Genomic DNA, 27,894 nt, shown 5'->3' on the forward strand with positions numbered 1-27,894 from the left:
TGGGAAACATTTTTGAAGTCTAGAAGATGTAAAGTGCCATTTGGTTAATATCTTATACTTAAGGGCCTGTTACCTCCACATTTATTGTAAAAATGGCAGAAATGTGAATATTGATAGTCTAAGAGAGGTGAAAATAAACTCTGTTGCTTAAGTTTCTCAGTCGGGGATCAACCTGCCATATTCTTGTTTATTGTAGGATTTGAAGATGATCATTTATGGGCCGTGGGGTTTGCTTCCTCTCCAGTTAAGTAAATCCCCCTCCCCAGCTGCTCTCCTTCCTCGCCATGAGTAGATGTGGATGTGAGTGAGGGCAGTGTTTGTGGGAGATGTGGGGCTAGTAAAGGATGTAAAGATTATTTTTGTAGGGGTCCCTGGTGCCCTATAGTTACACCATTGGGTATATGGTCCTTTAGCCTGTAACTAGGGTTGCCATCTGGCTGGTATTTTACCAGCCTGGCTGGTAAAAATGATGGCTGATCCCAATGTTATTATTAATAGGGAAAAAAGATAAATATATAGGAAGGCCTTTTTTTCCATAAAAGGTGGCAGCCCTACCTGTAACAGAACAATCCCATGTAAGTTGTGTTTTTGGTAAAAAAAATCCTTCTTTAATTATCATTTAATAACACTAATTATCATTTAATAACACTAATTTTTACTGGCTAGGATGCTAAAATCCCAATACCGTGACAATCATACATATATAGCGTTGCCCAACCCTAATAATATACCAACTAAGGATGCCACCTGTCCAGTTTTGAACCCGACAGTCAGGTTTTTACCAGCCATACAAGCACAAGAGGGGAGGGGTTTGGTGTACAAGTAGCAGGGTCATGACATAAAGGGTGGATCTGGCTTAAAGTTGTATGAAAATTGATTGTTAGGGCAAGGAAATACAAAGGAAGTTAAAAAACTGAGCTGGAAGGAAATTGGGATTGGGTTGTTACCAGAACCACAAGTAATTATAAATTTACCAGCAAATGCACTGTCGGCAAATTTGTAATACGGCTCTGTAAAATGGTGAAGAAGCAGCTAGGAGGCAACTATATGTGTAAGGCCGCCTTTAGTCAAATTACTGATATTTTGCAGCTCATAAATGCTACAATAAATGATGCCTATATAAAGTGTGCCTTTCAGGTTTTTTTAATTTTTTTTCAATTATTCCCTTTATTTAAAATCGAGAAAATACACTCGCGTTTCCGCATGCCCATAAAAGTTAAAATGACAGCATGAATGGAAACAGAACGATATCATCTCGAATAACTCCAAAACCTAAATACATTCTCTATAAAATGAAACATGCAGACAGAACATATTGGACTACGATAGAAAATAATAAGAAATATGTCCCGCACTACCAAAGGCCGACAGCTTTCCACCCCACAATGATTATCGCAACCCTACAGAACTACATTTCCCAGATTTCCCCAGTCGACCCGGAAGTGCACTGAAGTTTTAGCAATAGCTGGGATTTTGTCACCTCCCCTAAACTGTGCTATCTCCGGTTGCGCTGGGAAGGGTTTAGTAACATCAGCCGGCATATCGCTACGAATATGAGACGCTATAGCTTCGTCCCTTACTTTTACCCGGCGTACTTTTTCATGCTACTGGTAAGTGCGATTGAGATTTATGCAGAGTTAATATTAGATATTTTTGCAGTCAAGAAAGCCTGAATAGAGAGCATGGCTGTGCAGTTTGCTGGATCCTGTTTCCTGTACGAGTTCTATACTAAATATATGAATGATATGTTCGGTTTTAGTAAAGGAAGTTACTACGAGTAACATGTGACATCTAAATATTTAACATTTGCGGACCACGCTCAAATTGTTCTCTTGATATTTCCTTGTGTATGAGTTGATACTATGCGCACGGAATTTACTCAATAGAAGTTACAAAAAAGCACAAGCTAAATATCCTTTGCTAGTTTCCAAATAATTGCCAATTTAGGCGTGTTATGGGGTCTGCAGGCAGCAATTTAAGATGTGCATGTTACTAGCCGCCCCTTAGAACAGAGATCCAATTACTTGACTCTGTGTTGTGGCTCTATGTGATTGGCTGCTGCCTTGTAAATAAGACTTGCAAAGCTGGTGTCTACCCTGACTCCCGGAAATAGTCTCTTCTGCAAATAGAAGGAAGTAGTATGAACGGCAATTTTAATATTGAGGTTGCTGCTCATGCAAATATATCTTATGTCATTAAAAACGAAATGGCTTTAGTTGTGTTGTAACTCATTGGTTTTACAAATGTATAGGATCTGTGTGGTGAAAACTATAGTTAGGATAAGTATGTTTTTAGCTAATTCCCTTCCATGTAAGTAATTTGGGTCTGAATTAGCCCAAACGTCCAGATATTCTACATTTTTTTCATTGATAATTCTAGGTATATTAATGACACATTTATGGTGTAACCGTACCAGAATTTAATAGTTTAGATGTATTTGCTATATAGTATTTAAAGCAATCATTCTATCTCAAGCCAAGTTAACAATAATACATTGCAAGTGTGTTATCAAAGTGAGTTATTAGTGATAACTCTAAAGGTGGCCATACACTAAAAGATCCGCTCGCTTGGCAAGGTTGCCTAATGAGCATATCTTAACCCAATATGCCCACTAACGACTGGGCGATATCGGATGGATCCAAACGTTCGGCCCTGCGGCCGAACGATCGGATTACAATACTATGAATGGGCTCCGACGGGTCACAGGACCGCATCAAGTAGCTGATGTGGTCCTGGATCATACAAAAAAAATCAAGCCTGACCGATCCATATCTGCCCAATTTTTGGCCTGATATAGATCGGGAGGACCAGTCGGTAGCCCCCACACATGGGCAGATAAACTGCCGAATCAGTCTAAAGGACCAATATCTGCAGCTTTAATCTACCCGTGTATGACCACCAAGTCCCCAGTCTCTCGTCTGTGCTATTCAAATGTAGCCCCACACTTAATGCTGGCTTTACTTTAAGTGGCCGTACGTTATAGAGTGTCCCTTTTACCATTTAGAATGCAATGGGGGGGGAGGAATTACTTCTGTGTGAGCACAGCCATAGCTGCCCTGAGTTTACTATCAGCCCCATATATATGATCTACCAGTTCGAACTGGAACAAGTCTGCTTGTTTCTGGGTGTGTTGATTTTTGTTTCCTGAATTCTACTCCTTTATTCTTGATCCACAATTCTGCTCTGTCCTGGTCCTTCTCCCCTTGCCTTGATTTCCTAATTTTTGACCCTGGATTATTCCTGTTTACAAGTTTACCTAGTTCTATCTAAGCTTAGCTTGAGGTATACATTTGGTTTCCATGCTCACCCCAGTGGGAGTCTCTAGATTCTTGTTCAGACCTACTGGCGCCTGAGGAGTTAAGTGGCTGTTATAAAGGCGCAGACTTGAGCCCTCCCACCTTCCCCTATGGTTGTGGTTGCTTTTTTCTATTTCTGTGCGGATTCAGATTTTGGTCCAAAGTGCCATCAATTCCAGTTTCACATGTCCCCGGGGACATGAAGGTAAGTTGGCCTATTGCGGATCAGTGGGGGAAAATTGTGGGTTACGTGTATGGGTTGGGTATGGGTATAAGAAAATGGACCCACGCAGGACTATACCCTCGGATTTGCCATTGCCTTACATGCCAAATAGTGAGTGGGAGAGCAAAATAATGCTCTGTTACTGCTTTATGATAAAGCAAATAAAGCATGCTTTTTTTTAATTAAAAGCATGTATTTTAAAAGAAGTAGTTTGTTTCCATAAGGGGGCATACTGGTTGATTTGAAAAATTTTTTAATTCCATGGGAAACAGTTTTTCTTGACCCTGGTCTCAAGAATAGAGAGAAAGGATGTTATCCCTCATGGAGGAATGTTTCAAGTTAGGTCAGTGACACAGTCTAGTGAAAACAACCCTAACTTAGTTGTTAGCTTTTTAATTACTTTAGTGTGTATTCCACCTGGCTCTGGAAAAAAAAAAAAAAAGCCAGGTAACTGTCTTCCATTCTCTGAATGTTTGTTCACTGACAAGCATGAGTTCAGCGCACATATAGATAGGATTTTGGCACGGAAATGTTTAAGAATTTATTTTTTCCACACTTGCGGGGTTATTTATTAAAGGTCGAGTTATGTTTTTCCAAAAAAAATGTGGGTTTTCGAGTGTAGTTTCAGTAGAAACTCAAATTTTTCAGTTAAAAGAAACCCCACCAGGGGCAGGCAATATTTGATTGGCAGCTGAGATTTTTAAATGAGTGAATGCTTAAATAAAAAAAAAGAATTTGGATTTCATGTTTAATTTGAAATGGACTTTTATTATACGGAGAGAATTCTATTATTTGTATGATAGCAATCATAATGTCATATTGCCAAAATAAGGTTTCTAAAGTGAATACTTTTTTTTGTCTAAGAGATATTTTGGAAACACCTACTGTCCGATAAATGCTGCAGTTTGATTCCATTTTCGGTCCCATAATACATTTGTCTTATCTCCATGTACTGTACTGCTCTGTAGAAATATTGTTTTGTTGCATGTTGGTGCTGGAGTTGACTTTATGCACTCAAGATTAGTGATGCATGGGACCAATAATGAACTGCAGCAGACAATGGGTCATATTTTTCTTACAGTCCAGCCACTTCACTTTCTTTCTGCACTGTCACAACCCAATTTCTGACAGTGGATATAGATCATCACTGTTATTTATATACTCATGCCATTCCCTTCCTGTGATGTCAACGTCAGGTTGGGTCAGGCATGGGTATATAAATCAGTGTGGAGCTGCAGGTCAGAGACTGCCAAATACCAAAAGAAAGTACACCATATATGAGGATCCCATATTTAATTAATGATGCATCGTCATAGGAGTTTGAAACAATGTAATGAAATAATGTTCTGGTATCACTTAGGAAGTCTGTGTATTTCAGGTAAGCTTGGTGTCTGTCTGTTTTTTTTTTTAAGGACTGAGGGGTTCAAAACTTCCTTTCCAGCTTTTAAAGTTAACTGGGCAGATATTAGCTAGCCACATGCCATGTGATGTAATATGTATTATTATAGTTTCCAAAAAAAAAAATGGTTACAGAAAGGAAAGTGACAACTTTTATGATTCCAATAAAGAAGTTGTTAGGGAGGCAAGACCTTTAAGACCAAGAAAGTATGGACAAAGGAAGAAGGTGGGTGCTGGCAAATGCAGAGCAAAGTGTAGAAGCAAGGTACCAGAGAGATTGGACAGGCAGTCTAGTAAAAGGTCAGACATGAGAGTCAGCAAGTATCAAGGTAACATTATCATGAACAGGTCAAAGCGTACTGTATTAGAATTACACCTTTTTGTTCCAAGGTGGATCTGTGTAAAAGTCAGAATAAACTGAAAGAAAGGAAAAGGGGAATACAGACCCAATTATGGTTGTGAACAATAAATCTGGATCTATAGCTTCTCAAAAAATCTCTCCAGGGTTCTGGTTTTGGAACCTCAACCTGTTTTGTCTTGATGAAAATTTTTTTTTTTATATCCACCTCTCAACCTTTCTGGCCGTGGCCAGGGTGGGATTGGGGTGTATCTGTAAGTGGAACAAGAGTACGGTAGTTTGGGTGGAACAGGGGTTTGGCTTAAAAAAGTTTGACTAAAAGTGAAGCTTCTGATTTACTTTGTTGATTCAAAGAATTGGGGAGTGTCTGTGAGCACCATCATGTCTGCAATCTGTATACAATGTCTCTATCCATGAATCGCACATAAGGAGTTAATTACACCATCATACATGGCATTCCTATACAATGTCTCAATACATCATAACTGTGTCAGCAATTTGTGTTTGGTGCCCCTGTTGACGTTAACACATCATATGCAATTTTGTTTTCTTGAATTACTAGTTCTTAATATGTAACATTACAAGGTCACACAACCATAAAGTTGAGTCATGAGTGGACAACAACAGAACACAATTTCTTGAATATTAAAATATTTATTTTTGGCATCCTAATTATCACTGAAGGAAAAAATTGATTAGAATAATATTTATAATCCCATTGAGGGTCATTTATTAACACTGGGCAAATTTGCCCATGGGCAGTAACCCATGGCAACCAATCAGATTGCTGCTTTTAATTGTTCTGCTTGCAGCTGGGTTTAAAAAGCTAATCACTGATTGTTTGCTATAGGTAACTGCCCATGGGCAAATTTGCCCAGTGTTGATAAATGAGCCTGCTCAAACTTATGGAGGCTTTACTAAAGGTGAGATTTTGAGTGCAAAATGTATATCTTCTAGACCAGAGGATGCACTAAGGGGGGCACAAGCGGGTCACTTGCACCCCCCAGGTAGCTGGTCTCTGTACTGAGCAGCTGAAATACCCAATGGCACATATTACTAGAAAAGTGTATTTTTTTTTTTTAAGATGGTTTATTTAGATGAAACAATGTTTTATATATAAGCTATTTTACTAAAGGGAATGTTCACCTTTAAATTAAATTTTAAGCATGATATATAGAGTGATCTTCTGAGAGAGTTTGGAATTGGTTTTCATTTTTTTTATTTGTGGTTTTTATTTGGCTTTATATTCAGCAGCTCTCTGGTTTGCAATTTCAGAGACCTAGCAACCATGTATTGATTTGAATAAGAGACTGGAATATGAATACGAGAGCCCTGAATAGAAAGATGAGCAATAAAAAGTAGCAATAACAATACATGTGTAGTCTTAAAGAGTTTTTTTATATGGGATCAGTGACTCCCATTTGAAACCTGGAAAGATTCCAAAGAAAAAGGCAAAAAATAAGAATGTATAACAGAAATGTTTTTTATTTAATGTCTTGACAAGAAAAGCAAAATACATATTGTTATGCATGTGTAAAAAATCTCAATAAACACCAAGTTAAAAAATAATAATAATGAAGACCAATTGAAAAGTTGCTTAGAATTGACTTTTCTATAACACACTAAAAGTTAACTTAAAGGTGAACCATCCCTTCAAACATATTTGCACCTGCAATATTTAGGGGTATAGTTAACCTTTAAAATACTTTATAATCTTTTCCCTGTAATCAGTGTTTAAAACAATTTTTCTTTTTTTGCAGATAATGTGCGTTTTCACTCCAGTAAAAAGTGAAATAATTACCTTAGAGAGTGGCAATATAGATGACATTTTAAGTAAGTATATATATATATATATATATTTTTTTTTTTAACAATGAAATTAAATAACATAGAAGGGCCTTCAAAGTCTATTCTGGAAGTATACGTTATAAGGAATACATTTGTTTGAGAGACACTGTACATAGTGGCATAGTAGATGAGACTTATAAAAAGGCAAAAGACTATAAAGTTCAACACCTTGCTTAAAAATGCAGACTACTACAGACTGCATTTTTTGCAGGTACAGGTATAGGATCCCTTTTCCAGAAACCCGATATCCAGAAAGCTCCGAATTACGGAATGGCTGTCTGCCATAGACTCCATTTTAACCAAATAATCCAAATTTTTAAATATGATTCCCTTTTTCTCTGTTATAATAAAACAGTAGATTGTACTTGATCCGAACTAAAATATAATTAATCCTTATTGGAAGCAAAACCAGCCTATTGGGTTTATTTAATGTTTAAATGAATTTCTAGTAGACTTAAGGCATGAAGACCCAAATTACGGAAAGATCCATTATCCGGGAAAACCCCGGGTCCCAAGCATTCTTGATAATAGGTCCCATACTTGTACTATAATAACATTTTTAAACTACAATATAATGTTTGTTTTACTTTAACCGACTGTAGGTCAGAATATATAATGAATATATAACGAAATATCACTGCTTTGAGAGGCTCTGAGGATTCCAAGTCATATTCTAAAAAAAAAAAAAAAATTATCCTTTTTCAGCAGGATTCGGATTCAGCCGAATCCTTCTGCCCGGCCTAACCGAATCGTAGTTTGCATATGCAAATTAGGGGCGGAGAGGGAAATCGCAGAAAAAAATATCCCATATGCAAATTAGGATTCAGTTCGGTATTCGGCCGAATCGTTCACAAAGGATTCAGGGATTTGGCCGATTCGGTGCATCCCTATAAATAACACTACAAAAAATTAGATTCTTCTGCAATATAAGCTGTTACAGGGCAGATGATCAAAGTCTAATGCTAATTGGTCTGTTTTATTTGCTGCCATATAACGTGATGTTAATCAGCAGAAAAGAAGATGGGAAGCTAATAGAGGCATATTTGGAAGCACATATCTTTACTGCTAAAGGGCTGTGGCTGCCTTGGACTAGTACAGAAAACCTTAAAATGATGTGCAATATTTTAACACTATTTCTTTGTTAAGCTTCAGTTCTCTTTTTATATAAGCTCTAGCTCACTGAAATAAAATAATTTTAAATATAAACCATAAAAATTACTGTACCATTTCTGTAATAATTGATTTATAACATCCCCACTTTCAGCAATCTCTATATATTCATTCTCTGTACATGCAGGAGCTGGAGTCAGAGATTGATTGATTTTGATCAAAACCTGACTCCCAATTCTTGCAGGAAAGTAGGAGAGGGGCATAGTGAAAATTAACTTGATTATTTCAGAAACCGTAAAGAATTTGCCAGAGAAATCTTAAGAATAGAGGTTTAGATTTTTGGATATTGTTGGGTATGACTTCAGACCACATTGTCTCTTGTTATTACTATTACTAAATTTGTAGAAGTATCAAAAACTAGCACAATTCGCTAATTTCAACCATATAATAATGTGAAACAAAAGTGTTTGGAGTTGCCTAAACTAAGACTTCTATGCAGGTAACCTCTAGAGAAGTTCCCATTTACACAGGAGTCTTCCTGACCCCTGGTTGGCCTACCAGTTATTTTAATCTAGCAAACACAAAAATGTACTCCTAAAGCAAAAGTGCCAGTGTTTACATTGCAGGCACCTTTTCAGTCCTTTTTGTGTACAGTAAGGCGAATGCCACATATTGCGTTTTTATACAGCGTTTTTTTTTTTAAAAAAAAATCCCATCAGTGGCATTATATAATGCAAAAACACAAGCGATGCAAGCTAATTTTAGCTTTCCAGTACCTCATGGTGATTGAGTAACTGCTCATTACCCGTGATCCTTTGCGTCATTAAGTTGGCATAACTATATAAACGTAATGACTCAGGGCACCGCTAATGATGAGGTACCACGTAATGATGCAGTGACTCATTCTGTGGAGAATTGCTGGTGCCATAATGAAAACTCAGTGTACTTTAGCCATGTGTGGTGGCTACCATTGTATTTTTATTGCAGTCAATATTGCCAAAAAATGCAATCTTTGGCATGGTTGTGGGACAACTTGCCACAGTAATTTTGATTTATTTAAAAATGCTGTTACAAAATTCATGAAACCAGAAATAGACTTTTAAAAACATTTTTCAGTTTTTTATTTGTTACCCTTTTTCGACAATTTAAGTTTAAGGGGGTTATTTACTAAAACTCGTTTTTTTTCTGGTCAGGCTTTTTGGGGCAAAAACAGATTTTTTTGTAGAAAAAAAAATAGATTGTTTTGAGATGTATTATACCCTAATGCTGCAAAAAAAGCACAAAACCTGTTGAGGTCATGTATAAGTCACGGGTTTTCGGGTGATAACCGAAAGAAACTGATTGATTCGGGAGTAACGTGTGAAACATTTGTACAATTCAAATTTTCACTCCGTTTTTATCAAGTTTTTTCGCAACCCAACTTTTTCAAGTTATTTTATTGATAAATAAGGTAAAATCATGAATGGGAGTTCGGTCAAGCTCTCTTTAATTAAAAAAAAAAAAAATGAGATCAATTTGGATTTTAGTAAATAACCCCCTAAATGCTAATGTTTGAAGCTCAGTAAAGCAGGTTCTATACATTCTATAATAATAGAAATTTTCAACTACTGTATCAAATTAGTTTACAGAGACTTCTCTCCCAGAGCTGGTCCAGGGAGACATGAGAAAGTGAAAAGGAAACTATGAACATAAACAGAAAAACAGTCAAAATTAAAAAAAATAGATAATCACTAAAAAAAAGTCTTTATTTCCAAAGTACTTTCCAAAACACACAAGGGTCATAAATTAACATGGATTTATGGGAATTTGTTATTTTCATAAAATCTGGAGACTGCACTTTATCTTTATTTAGTTATATATTTTTTTTTACATTTGCAGGAAATGCTGATGTTGCTTTAGTGAATTTCTATGCTGACTGGTATGTATATATATTTTTAATTTTTAATTATTTATTACTTTCTATTTGAAGTGACACTATCATTTCATGTACAGGGGGATTCTTATGTTGGCATAGTGTTAGAAAATCCTACCCTCTATCTGGGTAACCCAATATTCATTGGCCTCATTGGCTTCAGGTTAGAGTTCTTGTAAAGGTAATGCTACATAAAGACTGTAAGTTGTGATAAAGAAAGTTGTAGCCGGGCAGCCAGGGCTGAGCAGAGTGTTTAATCCTATTCGCGCCAGAAGAATTTTGAACTTCAGCTACACCTTGTGCCAGACTGTTTTTGAACATTTTGTGCATTTTCAATTTAGCTTATCTTCCACAGGCCATTAGGTACCATAATCCTAAATATGAACGCCAGGTGTCTAATTAACAATTTAAAGCCCAATAAGCATAGGTAGTATGTTGCAAGTAGGGCCCCCAAAATATTGAACATATGAACTATCATGACTTCAAAACTTCCACTTATTTATATATCATATATTTACTTAGGCAAAAAGATCTTGAATATGAATGCCAGGGCTATCACAAATGACCTATCATGGCTGTCATTTTAGTTGCAAAATCTGCAAAATCATCACCGTTGACTGTATTTTATGTAAGGTAATAAGCCATGTCCCCAGTAAGCAATATTATTCTCTCGAATCCAAAATGGGTAAATATCTTTCTACTCTAAATGCAAAGCTTTCCTACAGTTAGCGGCTTCTATGATATTTCTGGAAATCACCTCAATTTACAGTATTATTACAATAATTAAAGGTTATTTCCCATAGCTCAATAGGTATCAAGATAAAACAAATTAAATATGAACTCTGTGGGGTTATTTATCAAAATCCAAATTTTTCTGATTATTTTATTTAAAAAAGTCTGACCAACCTAGAATCCACGATTTGACCGTATTTGTTATTAAAAAAGCTTGATTTTATTTGAGAAAACTCGATAAATTCTGGAGAAAATCTGAAAAGCATGAATTTTTCAACGAAAAGTCAGAAATAGTCGGATTTTCGGGCTAATTCCAGCGCAGGTGTCTACTTTCAACAATTTTCAACAACTTCATGTCTAAAGTTTATTGGTTTATAAAAGTACATGGCATGTAGAGTCTCCACGTAAAATATAATTAATTCATGGTAAAAGCTGCCAAAAAGGACACTGACCCTGAAAACCATATATTTTTGGAATTCTAACAAATGCAAAGTTGATAAAGACATCTTGAATCTACCAAGCTGTCAAGCTTTGCTAAATTAAAGTCAGCAGGTTGAAAATATTTTTTTTTATGCTGCACTTTCCAATTATAATCCTGTTGTAAGGATGTATTGGATAGTAAAGATTTCTATCCACCTGCAGAACATACAAGGTTAAAAAAAATTAACTTTTTAGTACAAAGTCGATCAGAAAACCATTTCAGTTGAGTACTGTTTGCCTTCCTCTTGAGGTAGCAGTTACGCAGTTTTCACAAGAGCATAGCATTAGAACTTAATGGACATCTCCCCCAGTCTAATCTATGTTAATGTAAAATTTGTTCAGCATAGTGCATGTGATCACGTTGTTTCTTAACAACTCTTCATCTCCCCTACTTATATCATTCTACCCTATTTCCATTGTTCTTTCTTTCATGTTTTCTCTGATCCCCACTTTTTTTTCCTATGAAAAGTCCTACCTTCACTACCATCTACATCTTTCTCTGCGTATCTCTGCCTTTGCTCTTCATTTTTTATTCTTTTCTGTTTCCAAATTTACCATAAATACACACACACAGTCGTTACCTCCACCAACAGAAATCTTTATTCATTTTAATAGGTGCCGATTCAGTCAAATGCTGCACCCTATATTTGAAGAAGCATCTAATATAATACAAGAAGAATATCCTGATAAAAATAAAGTTGTTTTTGCAAGAGTGGACTGTGATCAACACTGTAAGTATCTACAAATTTAATCAAAAATTAAACATTTCCCTATTGACTGCACAGAGACACACTCCTGCAGGAAGAGACAATGAAGAGAGACAGAGCACTGTCTTATTTGCTTATTATCACGAATATTTCAGAAAGGGTTTAACTGATTGTTTTTAGAAAGTCTTATTTTCATTTAATTAACTGATTATTTTATTATTTATTTTATTTTGTTTTCATCTTCAAAGTGTTGCCCCTTTAAATGTATTATTTTCCTATGTGATTTAAAGGCAGCATAATTAAAATGTATAGTTTACAGCTGCTAGAATTATCCAAAATTATTGAAGTAAATGATTCTTTGTCTCTTTTTAGCTGAAATAGCACAAAGATACAGGATCAGTAAATATCCTACACTAAAGCTTTTCAGAAATGGAATGATGATGAAAAGAGAATACAGGGGGCAGCGGTCAGTTACTGCAATTGCAGACTACATTAGACAGCAAAAGAGTAACCCTATACGTGAAGTTGGTGACCTGGAAGAATTAAAAACTGTTGATGTAAGTATGTCTAACTATAAGTTGTTATTGTAGTGTAACACATTTGTAACTATGATATTGTTAGTCTACACAGCATGATTCATTACCATTTAGGGGGCAGAAAGGGAAAAAGATATTATTCACCAGGGATTAGCTGTTTATTTTCATGGCAGTTAGCAGTTCAAATTATTTTCACGTGGGGTAAGGTCTAGATCACTGAAACTACAAATGACACAAAACTAAACTTTCAGTTTTGATTAAATAGAAAGGCAAATTTATTGTTTTGGTGGGCAACAGACAATAAAAGAAATGTATTGGTCAGTGTTTCTTGGCCAATTGAAATTACTTATTCTAAATAGTGCCCAGAGTGACACACCCTTCTCCCTACATTCATTCTGATACCTTTTCTAGCATAGAAGCTCACAACTGCAGCTCAGAGCAGCTAATTACTCATCTAGCATGAAACTCCACCCCCTTTACTGACAGGGAAGTCAGCTGAAGAGCTGTTTGCTGTCAGTGGGGAAGGAAAGCTTAGATTAGGGCCAGACAGGCAGACAGAGAAATCTGTCTGCTGAAATCCGCAGGCCTATTTTAGCCCCTCACCGATAGAGAGTCCTCTTCTTTCTTCGTGTCCAGAAGCCTCGTCTCATCTCTGCGCTCCTCTGGACGTGAACAGAGGAGAAGATTTGCTAGCAGTAAAGGGCTGAAATTGGCCTGCTGATTTTGGCCCCGTCAGGCCCTAGCCTTAAAGTAAAGGAAGCAAACTAGAAAAAATGGCTGATCTAAGCTGCAGTTTTGAGCTTCTGTGTTAGAAAAGGACTAAGACTGAATGTTGGAAGAAAGGTATGTCATTCTGGGGACTATTTAGAGTCATTTAAGAGATTAAAAAAAATGTACTTAACCCCAGCAAAAGAAGAGAGACACCATCAAATGAAAGTGTTTTATTTTTATGCATAATAAAATATAATTAAACGAGTTACAACTATACTATATTACCATACTACTAACACTTCAGTCTTCTCCCTTTCGTATAATTTAGTAGAGCTGCCCTTATTTCAAAATGCCCCAGTTATAGTATTACTCGAGCAAAGAAACATGCATACAATCATAGTATTTGAGTATTGTTATACTCAACTACTATAAGAAATTGGTTGGTCCGTGAAGTCTGATATTAAATGCTTAAATGGAACTTCAGCTCCTCCAAAAAAAGTGTTGCTCTTCCCGAATCTTTGCAACACAGTTTCAGTAAAAAGCTAGTTGTTAACAGGGCTAGCAGAATTGTAATAAAAAAATAAAACATCAGTGAGAATACTGTGAGCCCTGTGAACAACTATTTTTGTTAGGCGATTGTCCTTTGTAGCACTAACTTGAAGTTTAGGCTATCTGCTTTTGTTGGACAATGCAGTGGTCAACTTCCATTTTGCCAAATAGCCACCTGTGCATCCATTCTCTCATTCCAGTGCATGTAGTCCCTCAACCCACATGCATTCCAGTGCATGTGGGTTGTTCAAAAAACTTTATTTCCATTTACTTTGTTGTTTAAAACACTGCAACAAAATATTACAAGCAGTGCAAAAGACAAGAACTGCCTAAGAAATGATTATCTTTTGGTTTTTATGTTCTATAAAATTGTCAATATTCTGTTGTATATTCAGTCTAATGATTAACATGCATACTTTTTTTGGCAATTTACAGCGCAGTAAAAGAAATATAATTGGCTTTTTTGAAAGCAAAGAAACAGACAACTTCAGGACCTTTGAAAAAGTATCAAATATTTTGCATGATGATTGTGTCTTCCTTGCTGCATTTGGGTATGTACTAGCAATGAAAAACTAGTTTATAAAGATAAGGGGAATTCAAAATTTGGATTCTTATACATTACATATTAAAGATGTAAATTTATAGAAAGTGTTACACTGAATGAGCTGATCTTGAGAGAAAAAAAAGCCTAAAGGTGGCCATAGACACACGATAATATCGCACAAAATAAATTTTCGTACAATATGGAGGGAGACGAGCCAACAGATATTGGTAGAAGACTTGGTTATCAGTCTGATCGTCGATCAGACTGGAAAATTTTGGGGGGGGGGAGTTTGCAGTCTGTACCCTATTATTGTGAATAATACTGTTGAAAGCAGATTTAAATCTACTCTACATTGAAAGACCTAAAAGCCATTAACAGTATGTTCAGTGTAGAAAATCCATATATTTCTTTAGAAAGTAAACCTTCTGAGATTTTAAAATTAATAAATGTCTTTCTACTCCAAATGTCATTGAAAAAATGTACATCTCTTAGCAAAATCCTGAATTTATTTACATCTAAAAGACGTATGATATATTTTCATAATGGTAATTCTATTCATTTAAAATATTTTAATGAAATTAAAAACTGAAAAAACTAAATTTTAGTCAACTTTGAGTTTTAATCCCCTTTTTTCTCTTTTAGTGATGTAGCAAAGCCAGAGAGGTTTAGTGGTGACAATGTAATCTACAGACCTATTGGGGTAAGCATATGTTTAAAAAAAAAAAAAAAAAAAAAAAAATCTCGTTTTAAATATGTATAGTTTTAGCATTAGGTAAGGGGCTGATTTATCAAAAACCGAGTTTGTTTTTTTTTTTCAAAAGAAATTGCGGCAAAGAAGTTTAAACACGAATAGACTCTAGAATATTCTTCGGTACTTTGAATAGTCAGTATTTATTAAAGGAAAAAATCTATGAACGTTGCCAGAAATGTTTTGGCATGTAAAAGTGGGTGTTTCAAAAGAAGACCATGGGAATTGTCTCTAACAACTTTTAATTTATTTTCCCACACAAATGTAGCGCACACATTTTGTTTTCTGATTCCAAACTGGTTTGATATGGGATATACTGGGCCAGTGAGAAAAAGTTATCTCATGGTTTATCATGCAAAAACTCATTGCCAAGATTCAAAAAAACTTTTCTCCAAATTCAGTTACAGTTCTTCCCATATACTTCAATAGAGTTTTCATATCTGTGAGATAAGTTTTTTTTTTTTATTGAATTGCATCTGAAATTGAATCGCGATTTCATGTGATATACCTTTTTCTCACTGAATTGAATCTGGCCCATTATCTTTGCCTGTTCTCTGTAATACTAAGAATACACCTTTTATATACATGCAGTTCAGATATTTTTAGAAGCCTTAAGTCACTGTGCGTCATGTTGCTGAAAGAAAGATTTACCCCCCCCAAAAAAAAAACAAGGTTCCAAGCATTGTACCTAATAAACATAATTTTTATCTTGAGTGTATTTTTCACCTCTTCTATTGTGGTCATATGTGCATTTCAAGTTAGAATCACTTCTGCTGGTGTTTTAAAATGCAATGACAAATGAGTCGCCCTGTGCGGATCTTTGATAAGTAAGTCAGAATGCCTCAAACTCAACCATTGGTACAAATGACCAAGATTGTTCCCCCTTATTCTTATAGTAATGCAAACGCACTAGCACTGTTTTCTACCACAGGAAAGAGGTGGAAACATGCAGAGCTATTTTGGTAGTGTTAAACAGCTTTTCCCCAGCAGCAGCAGTTACAAAATGCACTGAGCTGTGTAAATCAACTCAAGCATTACCTTCACAACTTTTGTTTAGCTGCACTACGCACAACTGTGTCAATGCTGCCTCTTCTGCAGGATTGTGCACTAGTGTAATTACTGATGCTAAGGAACAGTAGAGATACCACTACGTTCAGGGTGGCAGAAGCACTAGAGTGCCACAGCATTGATGGCTGCACTTGTGCAAGATGCAGATGACACTCCGCTCTACCTGTCTACTTATGACCTCACACCTTATAGCTAGGGATGCACCGAATCCAGGATTCGGTTTGGGATTCGGCCAGGATTCGCCCTTTTTCAGCAGGATTCGGATTCGGCCGAATCCTTCTGCCCAGCCGAACCGAATCCAAACCCTAATTTACATATGCAAATTAGGGGTGGGGAGGGAAATCGCATGATATTTGTCACAAAACAAGGAAGTAAAAAATGTTTTCCCCTTCCCACCCCTAATTTACATATGCAAATTAGTGTTCGGGTTCAGTATTCGGCCGAATCCTTCGCCAAGGATTCGGGGGTTCGACCGAATCCAAAATAGTGGATTCGGTGCATCCCTACTTGTAGCCTTTCCCAAATTACAAGTTTCATTTCTGCTCTCCTCTCCTGGATGTCACAGCGCCACCTGTAGCTGAATCTTTCTAAAAGAGAATTTATTATATTACCTCCAACATCTTCCCCTGTCTCTTAGGTTTCACTTACAGTCAATCACCTTTCAATCAACCACACAGTCACACTGCACTGCCTAGGAATTTTCTTAGACTTCCAAACACTTGCCAAATCTTGTCATATTCACCTGCCCAAAATTGCCCAAAAATGCCCTTACCTCAGCTCAAATATAATGAACACTATACATACAGTCTCGTCTCTGAACTACTGCAGCTTACTCCTTGCAGGTGTTCCAATACATTGCCTTTAACAAATACAATCTGTTCTGAACGCTGCTGCTAGACTCATTTATCTCCTTGCTCCAATTTAAATTACTAACATTCACATTCAAGACCCCCCTGCATTACTCCAAGGACTCCACTATAAATTAATCCAGAAAAGGGCTGGAGGCCTACAGACTTGATGTGGCACTCCACTATATTTAGGACAATATGCCTGCCTATGTGGTCCATAGACTGCTTTGTATTAGAAATTACATTTGATATAATGTGACCCACAGACATTCAACTTAGTCCAACTCTTCACGTTGGACAGCACTGAACAAATCAGATCAAAACAGAACCCAGGTGAGCTCAACTGCCAGTGGAGCCTTACAAGGGAAAATAAACTCATATTGCTCTTCTGTTTATTATTATTATTATTATTATTAGATGAGTAAATTTTTAATAAACTATGAATAATTGGAAATGATTGCTTATCAGCAAAGTTAAATAAAAGAACAGGAGACAATGGGAATAAATTAAAGTATTTTGGATCTTTCAGAATATATTATTTTATGAGAATGAAACCTTTTGTAACACCTGTATTACATGTTAAGTGTTAATATAAATTATGAAGTAATGTATACTTGTGGTGTTCTTATTTTTTCAGTATATATTTTGCCATTATTGTATGTATGTATTCAGTAAGATTTTGGCTTGTGTTTTATGTATTTTTTAGGAGAATGCTCCAGACATGGTTTATTTGGGATCATTAACCAACTTTGACCTGACGTTTGCATGGACACAAGATAAATGTGTCCCCCTTGTTAGAGAAATAACATTTGAAAATGGAGAGGTGTGTATATACTTTATTTTATGCTGTTTCTATTTTTAAAATGATTTTAATGTTGGCGAATGTTATAAAAATATTTTCCTGTGGCTAAGCAAATCTCTGATGCACATTTTTAAGTTTTTAGTGAGTTATAGGGGGTTTCATTTCACTTTTAACTTTATACATCTTTTGCACTTCATATCAATGCAACATTTCAGATCAAATCCTTATGATATTTTCACCAAGCAGTGTGGTTTCACAGTGCAGAAAACAAAGGAACATAGCTTAAAATAAAAAGGCAGAAAGACTTTATATAATACCCATCATGGCAGAAATTCGGCTTGCTCCAACCTATTTGTCAACCATTCATGAGGCAATCCTGGGGTTCCCTCCCAGATTTTATTTATTTATTTATTTTTTCAAATATTGTAAGTCACAAAATCTAAAATGATTTGCAAAATTAAGTTTTTAAATTGACAAAACGCTCTTCCTAGTAACGTAACTCCTTCATCTTTGTTCTTCAATGGCCCCTGACTGACCTGTGAATTAGATTGCTCTGTGATGCTTGCTTAAAAGTATCCCAGGCTGGTTCAGTTTTCTGCTGAAAACACTGGCCTGGGGTAACAGGTGATTGATTAGATCACTGGGAGTTTCCAAATGTTAGGCACCCCCAAATGATTATAAACTTTCTTCTTCTTTAAGTCTTAAACATTTAATACCACGCTCATGAACAATTTAATTTCTGCCCTTGTTCTAACCCACACACTTTCTTCTTTAAATTACTTATTCTCCCAAAGTCAGAAATTAATACATTCAAACACCATACTCCAATGTACACACATTCTCATCCCTCATTGTCATACACACTGAAGCCCGCTGCATAAACTTTCAACACATTATGGCCACCTTTCTATTGTTCTGTTGATGAGCGGTACAGCAGGAAGTGAAGCTGTATCTCTGCTGATGCAAAATACACTGGTAGATATGGTGCATAATGAGATACAACTTCCCAGAATGTCCCCGCAACAAGTTGACAAATATTCATTGAGCAAAGATATCTGTTGAGATCACCATATTGTAAATTTTGATTCAGATTACATATTACAAATATTGACAGATACAGGTAGCATAGAGGGCCCTGCTTAATTCAAGTGTTGCTTTATTCTTCAGATTATGAAATTGTGCTCTTTAATAAATTGTAAATCTTGTATGTTGTAGAAGTTTTTGCCAATTTTAGTCTCTGTTTAAGAGACAGAATTCCGTTGAAACAGAAGTGTGGATTGCCAGAACAACCGTATTATTTTGTTTTTTGTGCAGGAGCTGACAGAAGAAGGTCTTCCGTTTCTAATACTTTTCCATGTAAAAGATGATACTGCAAGCCTAGAAAAATTCCAACAAGAGGTTGCCCGACAATTGATAAGTGAAAAGGGTATATTTTCCTCCTGTTTAGTATATTCCAATATAAGATTTCTGTGAAATGCAAATACTTTTTTAATAGACATGCACCACATGCTGTTGTGGATGCTTATTAATTATTTCACAAATAGATTGTTATATTTATTATGATAGCGTTTTTGAGTTAATTTTTTGGGGCACATTTTCGGGTTAAAAAAAAAAATAGAATTTTTCAAGATTTATTATACCCAACCCTGGAAATAGCTTGAATCTGAAAATACACCATCTAAAACCTGTTGAGGTCATGTAGGAGTTAATGGCAGAGGTCCCTTGAACCATTTGAAGATGTTGATGATATTTGTGGTTTTTTTTTGAGGTGGTTTTGCCCTGAAAACTCTATCAATTCGAGCTATTCAAGTTTTTCCCGCTGAAAACATGATCAATTAGAATTTTCAAGTTGTTAACCCCAAACTCGCTGATTCGAGTTTTTCTCACTCGTTTTTTTTTAATTATCAATTATTCGAGTTGTGAGTTCATTTGAAGTTTATAAAATTCGACCTTTGATAAATAACCTTTGATAAATAACTATTGTCATAAACAGTTACTAATCTTAAAAAAAACATAATTATCATTTCATCTTTTTACAGGAACAATAAATTTTCTACATGCAGACTGTGAGAAATTTAGGCACCCTCTTCTGCACATACAGAAGACACCTGCTGATTGTCCTGTAATAGCCATTGATAGCTTTAGACATATGTATGTCTTTCCAGATTTTAAAGATTTGTCGTAAGTATTTTACAACTGTTTTAAAAACAATTCTAAGAAAAAAATCAAACTAATATCTTGATTCATTTAAAAAGAAAACTCCAGATTGTAGATGATTTTTTTTTTCCCAGTTCTGCTGGTTCTGCACTGAATTTCTTTGTAACAGTCTCTGTGCTGCAGTATTTTGAAGCACAATAGCCCTTCTTGCTGTACCAATTGAGAATAAAAATACACACACACACACACATATTTTATTTTTTTTTTATTGATGAAAATGTGGCTTTGTAAGAAGTGGTAATTTACCAGCAATGTAATTGCCATAAATAATCAATATTGAAACTATATGTATAGTGTATTAACATTATGTACGCTCCAGCACTTGGAGAGATATGGCACATAGTTCTTAGGGTAAACATGACAATAAAAAAGGACAACCCTAGTTACTTGAGCTGCCACACCTCAGGCTGAAAGATGGAAATTTTATAATGTCATCCATGGCCAGATACCACTTTTCCATTTATTCGGTGGCCCATACAAGTGAACATGAGTGAAAGAATGGAAGAGCTTTGGCTTTTTTCACAAATAAAAGTTCCAGGTTTGTCTCCTATCATTCTCCTCTAAGACTTCGGGCATTGTGGTGTAGCTTACCCTAACGTAATGACTAAATCATTACCAGAATAGATAACGCATAATATACATAAAAATTATGGTAAAGGGGATATTCCTGTTAGGGATGCACTGAATCCAGGATTCGGCCTTTTTCAGCAGGATTCGGATCCTGCCTGGCCGAACCGAATCCTAATATGCCAATTAGGGGCGGGGAGGGAAATCGCGTGACTTTTTGTCACAAAACAAGTTAAAAATGCTTTCCCCCCCTATGGCAAAAGCTTCAATTAACACTTGTATAAAAGAAAATGCATATAAAGTTTACCATGATTGGTATTATACGCCCCAAAAACTTAATAAATGGTTTCACACAACGAATCTTTGCCCGAGAGGCTGCGGGGAAAATGCAGATGAAATGCATGTGTGGTGGACTTGCCCTTTAATTAACAGATTGTGGAAAGAAGTCTTTCAGACAATTGATACCTTAGCAACGGCTTTAGCTCCGGACCCTTGGACGGCTCTACTGCTACGGAAGCCCGAACAAGTGACTTCTAACGAACACAAGCTCTGTGTTCAACTTTGTTTAACGCCCAGGGGCTTGATAGCAAAAAATGGAAAGGACTCCCCCCAATGATGCAGGAAATTCGGAATAGACTGTGGTGGACTATTGAAATGGAGAAATTAAATGCTCTTATGAATAATAGATTACACAAATTTGATGAAGTGTGGAATATCTGGCTATTTCGAGAAGGCTTACTGCATAGACAGGTATAGCGTTTCAACCACCAAACTTCCTATCCTCCTCCCCCCCCCCCCAGTTTTCTCCTCCCCCCCACAATATAGTTTTTCTCATGTTTGAATATGACTATACGGTATTTCACTGCTTAACAATAAGAAACGAGAATATTCAGGATGTGAATGTATGTCAAGAAGTTCTTTATTCATAACTATATGTTATGTAAGAAATACATTCCATTGTATGTCTTTTTTCGGTCAAGCTTTAATAAATACAAAGTTAAAAAAAAAAAAATGCTTTCCCCCGTCCACCCCTAATTTGCATATGCAAATTAGGATGTGGTTCAGGATTCGGATAGATCTTTCATGAAGGTTTCGGGGGTTCGGCTGAATCCAAAATAGTGGATTTGGTGCATCCCTAATTCCTGTATTGGCTTTTTATGAAAGACATGCCAACCCAGCAAGAAAAGCAAAAGGGAGGAATTAATGCATCCTTTGCCCCTATCAAATCTAAATGCCACACTCCTAAGTGCTAACAATAATGCCTTTACGACGATAGGTTTCATGATGCTATGAGTGGACTCAAACCAAGATATATGGAAAATACTAGTATAAAATTATTGAATCACTTTATTACATGCAGTAGAGCAAGAAAACTTTTATACACCTTGGGTCTTAAAACCGATGTTTTTATAGCACATATAAACAAAGTACAGCATACATACAACATATAGTACAGTACTCCGTGCAGCATTAGGTTTTCAAAATACTAAAAGTTAATTTTCACGTTTGATTAGCGTATGTGATTAAAATGATAAACCAGGAGTTTTTTCATAATTGAAGACTGAAGTTTTCCTAAAGTTTGTTTTCATTGGTCGGTTTTATAATTTCAGAATTTCTGGTAAACTAAAACAATTTATACTAGACCTACACTCTGGGAAACTGCATAGGGAATTTCACCATGGACCAGACCCTACAGATGTTTCCCCCGATCAGGTATGTAAACATTGCATGTATTTATGCTGTAATCTCAAATTCACGTTATGGGTAAACCACAGTAGCACTTGAAATTTACTGTAGATCTTCCTGCTGTTGATCCTCTGAGACATTTTCCATACTTTAAAGAATTACATTTGGAGGCATTAAAAGACTGGTAAAAACATAAAAAGGGGCATACAAATAATACAGTGATTGCCCTTGCATCTTCTGTAAAGATTTGCCAGTGTGTAAAGTATTAATTCAGAAGAAAAGGTTTTTTATAGAGAAAGCTGTAAAATACCAAAAGTTTTTTGGGGCAGATACATTACTAAAAAGGCATCCGTATTTTAAATTACAAAATAGAAAGTGTCTGAAATAAAGTGAAAACATTGCTGAAACACCACTACAGTATATAAATAAACTGCTCTGTAGCCATGGGGGCAGGCATTCAAGTTGAATATGGCAAATAAACATGTTTACACAGTGGATAAAAGAGAAGCTCTGTAAAATAGGGATAGTTAAGTTCTTACACAGGAATATGAAGAGGTCAAATGCCATTCATTGCTGGCTACAGAAAGAAAACCTTTTCTTTTGTAAAACAGAGCAATTGTTTCTTAAACATTTTGTCAGTGCAGAATGAACAGATACAAACTTTAAGGGGCTGATTCACTAAGGGTCGAATATCGAGGGTTAATTAACCCTCGATATTCGACTAGGAATTAAAATCCTTCGACTTCGAATATCGAAGTCGAAGGATTTAGCTCAAATACTGCGATCGTACGATCGAAGGATTATTCCTTTGATCGAACTATTAAATCCTTCGATTCGAAGGATTTTAATCCAACGATCGAAGGAATATCCTTCGATCAAAAAAACTTAGGAAAGCCTATGGGGACCTTCCCCATAGGCTAACATTGACTTCGGTAGCTTTTAGCTGCTGAAGTAGGGGTCGAAGTTTTTTTTAAAGAGACAGTACTTCGACTATCGAATGGTCGAACGATTTTTAGTTCGAATCCTTCGATTTGAAGTTGTAGTCGAAGGTCGAAGTAGCCCATTCGATGGTCGAAGTAGCACAAAAAATACTTCGAAATTCGAAGTTTTTTTTACTTCGAATCCTTCACTCGAAGTTAGTGAATCGGCCCCCAAATGTAAAAATATATTCACTTTTTAACGTTACTGATTCTTTTTTTCCAGTGTAACCAATACCATCTGGTTGGACCTTTTGTCACAACTTAGACGTTCTATACGTTTTATTGGCTTAGTTGCTCTGTGCAGTTTTCTACTTTATAAATATGCCTTTCGGGTTATGGAGACCAAAACTGCACTTGTTATTCTAGATGTGACCTTACCAGTGCTTTGTTAAAGGGACGACTAACCCTCTCCTCCCATGAATCTATACTACAGGATAATACCTTGCAGTCCTTTATTATAAAATATATGTTTTAATCAACAAGTACTACTTTCTCTGTCCAGGCTTTAATCCTATTGATGGTATAAGTGGGTTGTATACAAGTGTAGTGAAAATTACTTTAAGAGATGAGATGCACATCTCATCTCGCACATGTTTATTAGATACTTAAAGAAGAACTAAAGCCTAACTAAATAAGTAGGCTAGAAATGTTGTACCAGCCCAAGGCAACCACAGTGTTTTAGCAAGGAAGATCTGTGTCTCCTCAGTAACTCCCCATCTTCTCTTCTGCTGAATCACTGCACATGCCCTGTGCTGCTGTTAGTTACTGAGCTTAGGGGTTAAATCAAAATATACAGTACACATAGAATTTAAAGGTAGTAATATAAAGCTGATTAGTAATTAATACAGATAATTACTACATGACAGCACAGAAATCAATGCAACTAGCATGAGAAATTTGTAATAATCAGCCCTGTAGCATCAGCTTATATTACAGACAAACCTAATTTTCTGCTTGATAATTTGTGATGACCCCTAAGCTTAGCTTCTCAACAGCTGCTCAGAGCCCACTGAGCATGTGAGTGTTGCAGACACTTTTCAAGATGGTGACCCCCATGTGACAAGTTTGAAGTCCTGGCTCATTGCTGTTATTGAGAAGCTGAAACTTTAGGCTGATGCAATAAGTTCATTATATTAAATAAAATTTATAGCAATATTCCTTTTTAGGGTTTAGTTCTTCTGTAAGATGCTGTAAACAGAAAGCTTTGAGACAATTTACAGAAAATCATAAAAACTTTAGAGTTTTGCATTTTGGTAGGTTGGCATTTAAAGACCTCTTTTCTCCCACATCACAAGATACAACATCCTAAATAATCAATGCCAATGTTCTTCTGAACAGTTTGATGCCTAATATACATAGCATTACCTAAGCATGTGGTATGTAGTATCCCTCCAAAATGAAAGTAATGCACACAATCTGTCACTCATATTACCTGCATTTTATGTCTCATAAGAGCAGTCGATTGAAAAACATATATTTTTGAAAAGTACGCATTCAGATGAAATCAAAATAGTTAAACATGTCTGCTAAACGACAAAAAGCCTTGCTAATGGTTGGAGTTTTTTTCAATTTTTAAAGGGGTTGTTCACCTTTAAATTACCTTTGAGTATAATGTAGAGAGTGATATTCTGAGACAATTTTCAATTGGTTTTCATTTTACATTATTTGAGGTTTTTGAGTTATTTAGCTTTTGATTCTGCAGTTCTCCAGGTCACAATATGACAGTCTACATCATACTAAAAGTTAACTTGAAGGTGAACAACCCCTTTAAATTTGCCTCAAAGCTTATAGTTAGCTTATATATTAGGCCTCACCATAGTAAAAGTCACCCACTTTCTATTCATTCCTATGGGCTGTTTTTTTTTTTTGTTTTTTTTATATTTTGAATATGCTTTCAAAAATCCCATAGGAATAAATAGAAAATGGGTGAGTTTTACTGTGGTGAGCTCTAATTTCACACAAGTATTATCCAGAATGCTTGGGACCTGGGGTTTTCCGGATAACGGTTCTTTCTGTAATTTTGATCGTCACACCCTAAGTCTACTAGAAAATCATTTAAACATGAAATAAACCCAATAGGCTGTCTCTTTCTTCCAATAAGGATTAATTTTATCTTTGTTTGGATCAAGTACAATGTACTGTTTTATTATTACAGAGAAAAATGAAATTAATTTTAAAAAATTGCATTATTTGGGTAAAATGGAGTCTATGGAAGATGGCATTTCCATAATTCAGAGCTTTCTGGATAATGGGTTTCTGGAAAAAAACAGTTATCTGGAAACCAATTATACAGAAAGCTCAGATTTACTGAAAGGCCATCTCCCATAAATTCCATTTTAGCCAAATTATCTGTAATAATAAAAACATTTATATATGGTTTTATTTCCCCGAGTAAGGTAACTGTGATTTGATCGAAACATTACAACTAAATAAGAGGGTCAGACAATAAACTCTCTTGCTTTATAAACTTGCTATATTCACTAGTAACTCCTTCCATGGGGTGCAAGAGTATCTAAACATGTTTGCATTCTTCATGTAGCCTGTAGTTCATTTTAGTGAAAACGGGTCTGTTTTACTATAATAATTTATTATTTTTCTTTTTTCAGCCAACTGAAGATATAATAAGTAATCCTCCAGATAGCTCCTTCCAGAAACTGGCTCCAAGTGAACATAGGTACACTATCCTGAATAGAGATCGCGATGAACTTTAAGTAATTTGAACTGCCTTGGTAGCCTTAAAACACAAAAAAAGATCAACTTCTGTATGGTGAAGAAAAACTGTTAACCTATATTTTCATATTTGTATTTTTTATTTGGGAAAAAAACAAAACAAAGTAATAAATTGTTTATTTTATTTGATCTCCAAGACTGTAGATATGTTTGTGTTTTGTGGATTTCCTGTGTAGAAAATTTTAAATTCTTACAAAACCGTTCTTTTGTGCAAGGCTTCCCTGTTTTTTTTAAATCATACAACATTTAAACAAGGATACAGTACTGTTGACTTGCACTTCCACATTAAAATTGACATTTTTGATCTTTTCTATGAAGTGTGTTTATTTGTTGTTGCTGGATGTGTGATGGGAAGTAACCATGAATTTAATGTAGGGCTGGGGGTTACAAGTTTCTTTTTTCTATAGATTAGTACCAGTGGCCAATTGGAAGATCAGTGTAGGGTATTAAGAAATATGCCTAATGCAATGTTTTCAGAGGGGTATAGTGTAAAAGTATGTTTACCATAAGTACACACTCGTTATAGTACTTTAAATCAAATATTTTTTGTTATTAAAACTATAACAATAACCCTAACTAGCTGTAAAGATCTTTCAAAGTTCAGTGACATCCTGATAAGGATCTACCCATTTTCCAGTCATTAGAAAACAGTGCGTGGCACACACCATACAGCCAATTGCTTTTAAGGTCCCATACCCCTTGACCCACGAGATCCGTCTTCTGATTTTCTTGTTTACTACAAGTGATCTTTTGATTAGTACTTTTAGTAGCAAATATGCCTACTACAGGCGCAGGGCAATTCGCTTAAAACGTTTCATGGCAAATGGCCACTTTTTCCACAAGATTCTTCCCCCCCCCCCCCATAGGACTTTTCTGTTTCAAAATTCAATCAACTAACTAAACTGATAAATTTCTGCTAGTGCATTGATGTTGGAGTTCCCCTTGCTGATCCCATGGTGGCCAGTTTCAGCTTTTAGGGCCAAGGAGCTTCATAACATGGCCACATTTCATTACTTGTATATTTACTGGCCCAAACACAGAGTTTGAGATTTACTCCAATATTGAAGTGTCTCTTTACCACCATGGTGTATTCAGGAACCAATGATTACCAAAAGCCACAGCAGCTTAGCTCATTGAATGGCATGAGACTAGCTACCATGGGAAAATAAATGTTTAATATAATATCAAGCTCTTTGGAAGATATCCCCCAGTATTGAAAAGAGCTTTCACAATGCATGACTTGTCATTTAATATTCCGTATTCATTAGTGGACCTGAATGGTTTGGTTGGCCCAAGAGGAAACTTTGCAGCCATGTTCGATTTGAGTAAGTTAGTCAAATTTAAGAGTGACATACTGTGTGTGAAGAAAATATGCATAACATTTCTAGGTGCTTTATTTCAGTCCTGTAGTTCTTGTTATATAAAAATTAATATTCGCAACTCTGCTCTTGGTATGTAAACTTCTTTTTAAAACTCAGGGTGGAGTGGTTCTGCAAGGATCTCAACCTAGTGGGGATAACATAAGAGCTAGGAATAACATATCTCAATGTATTGAGATACATTTGTGACAATAATGTACTGTCCAACTGAGAGCAGGAAGAGCCGCACCGTCACACCGCAGTGCTATAGCTCCAGATATCTTGTTCATTTGGGTAAGCATGCAAGCAATGCTTGGGCTGCCAGTATCCACCGCCTCTCATGAGCTAGGGTTACCATTATCCACTATCTGTTTATGTACTCTCTACTAGTATGTAATAAATTTGATGCATTGACAAATGAATCGATTCTTTCCTTTGCAGTCTTTGGTTTATAGAAATATGCATATGTATAAGTTGTACTAGGCC

At 35.9% G+C, this 27,894-nt stretch overlaps 1 protein-coding gene across 1 annotated transcript; it reads left to right on the forward strand.

The window, feature by feature from the left end:
- The first annotated feature begins 1,514 nt into the window (after positions 1–1,514).
- erp44.L (endoplasmic reticulum protein 44 L homeolog) lies at positions 1,515–26,361 on the forward strand. Its single transcript, NM_001193403.1, is given in 12 exon segments — positions 1,515–1,610; positions 7,036–7,108; positions 10,112–10,151; positions 11,973–12,088; positions 12,437–12,621; positions 14,296–14,411; positions 15,047–15,104; positions 17,775–17,891; positions 19,185–19,296; positions 19,910–20,051; positions 22,265–22,367; positions 25,927–26,361. Coding segments are annotated over 12 exon segments (1,224 nt in total). The 5' UTR covers positions 1,515–1,553; the 3' UTR covers positions 26,032–26,361.
- Positions 26,362–27,894: the final 1,533 nt, after the last annotated feature.

The sequence above is a fragment of the Xenopus laevis genome, chromosome 6L (assembly GCF_017654675.1).
Source record: "Xenopus laevis strain J_2021 chromosome 6L, Xenopus_laevis_v10.1, whole genome shotgun sequence".
NCBI classification, from domain to species: domain Eukaryota; kingdom Metazoa; phylum Chordata; class Amphibia; order Anura; family Pipidae; genus Xenopus; species Xenopus laevis.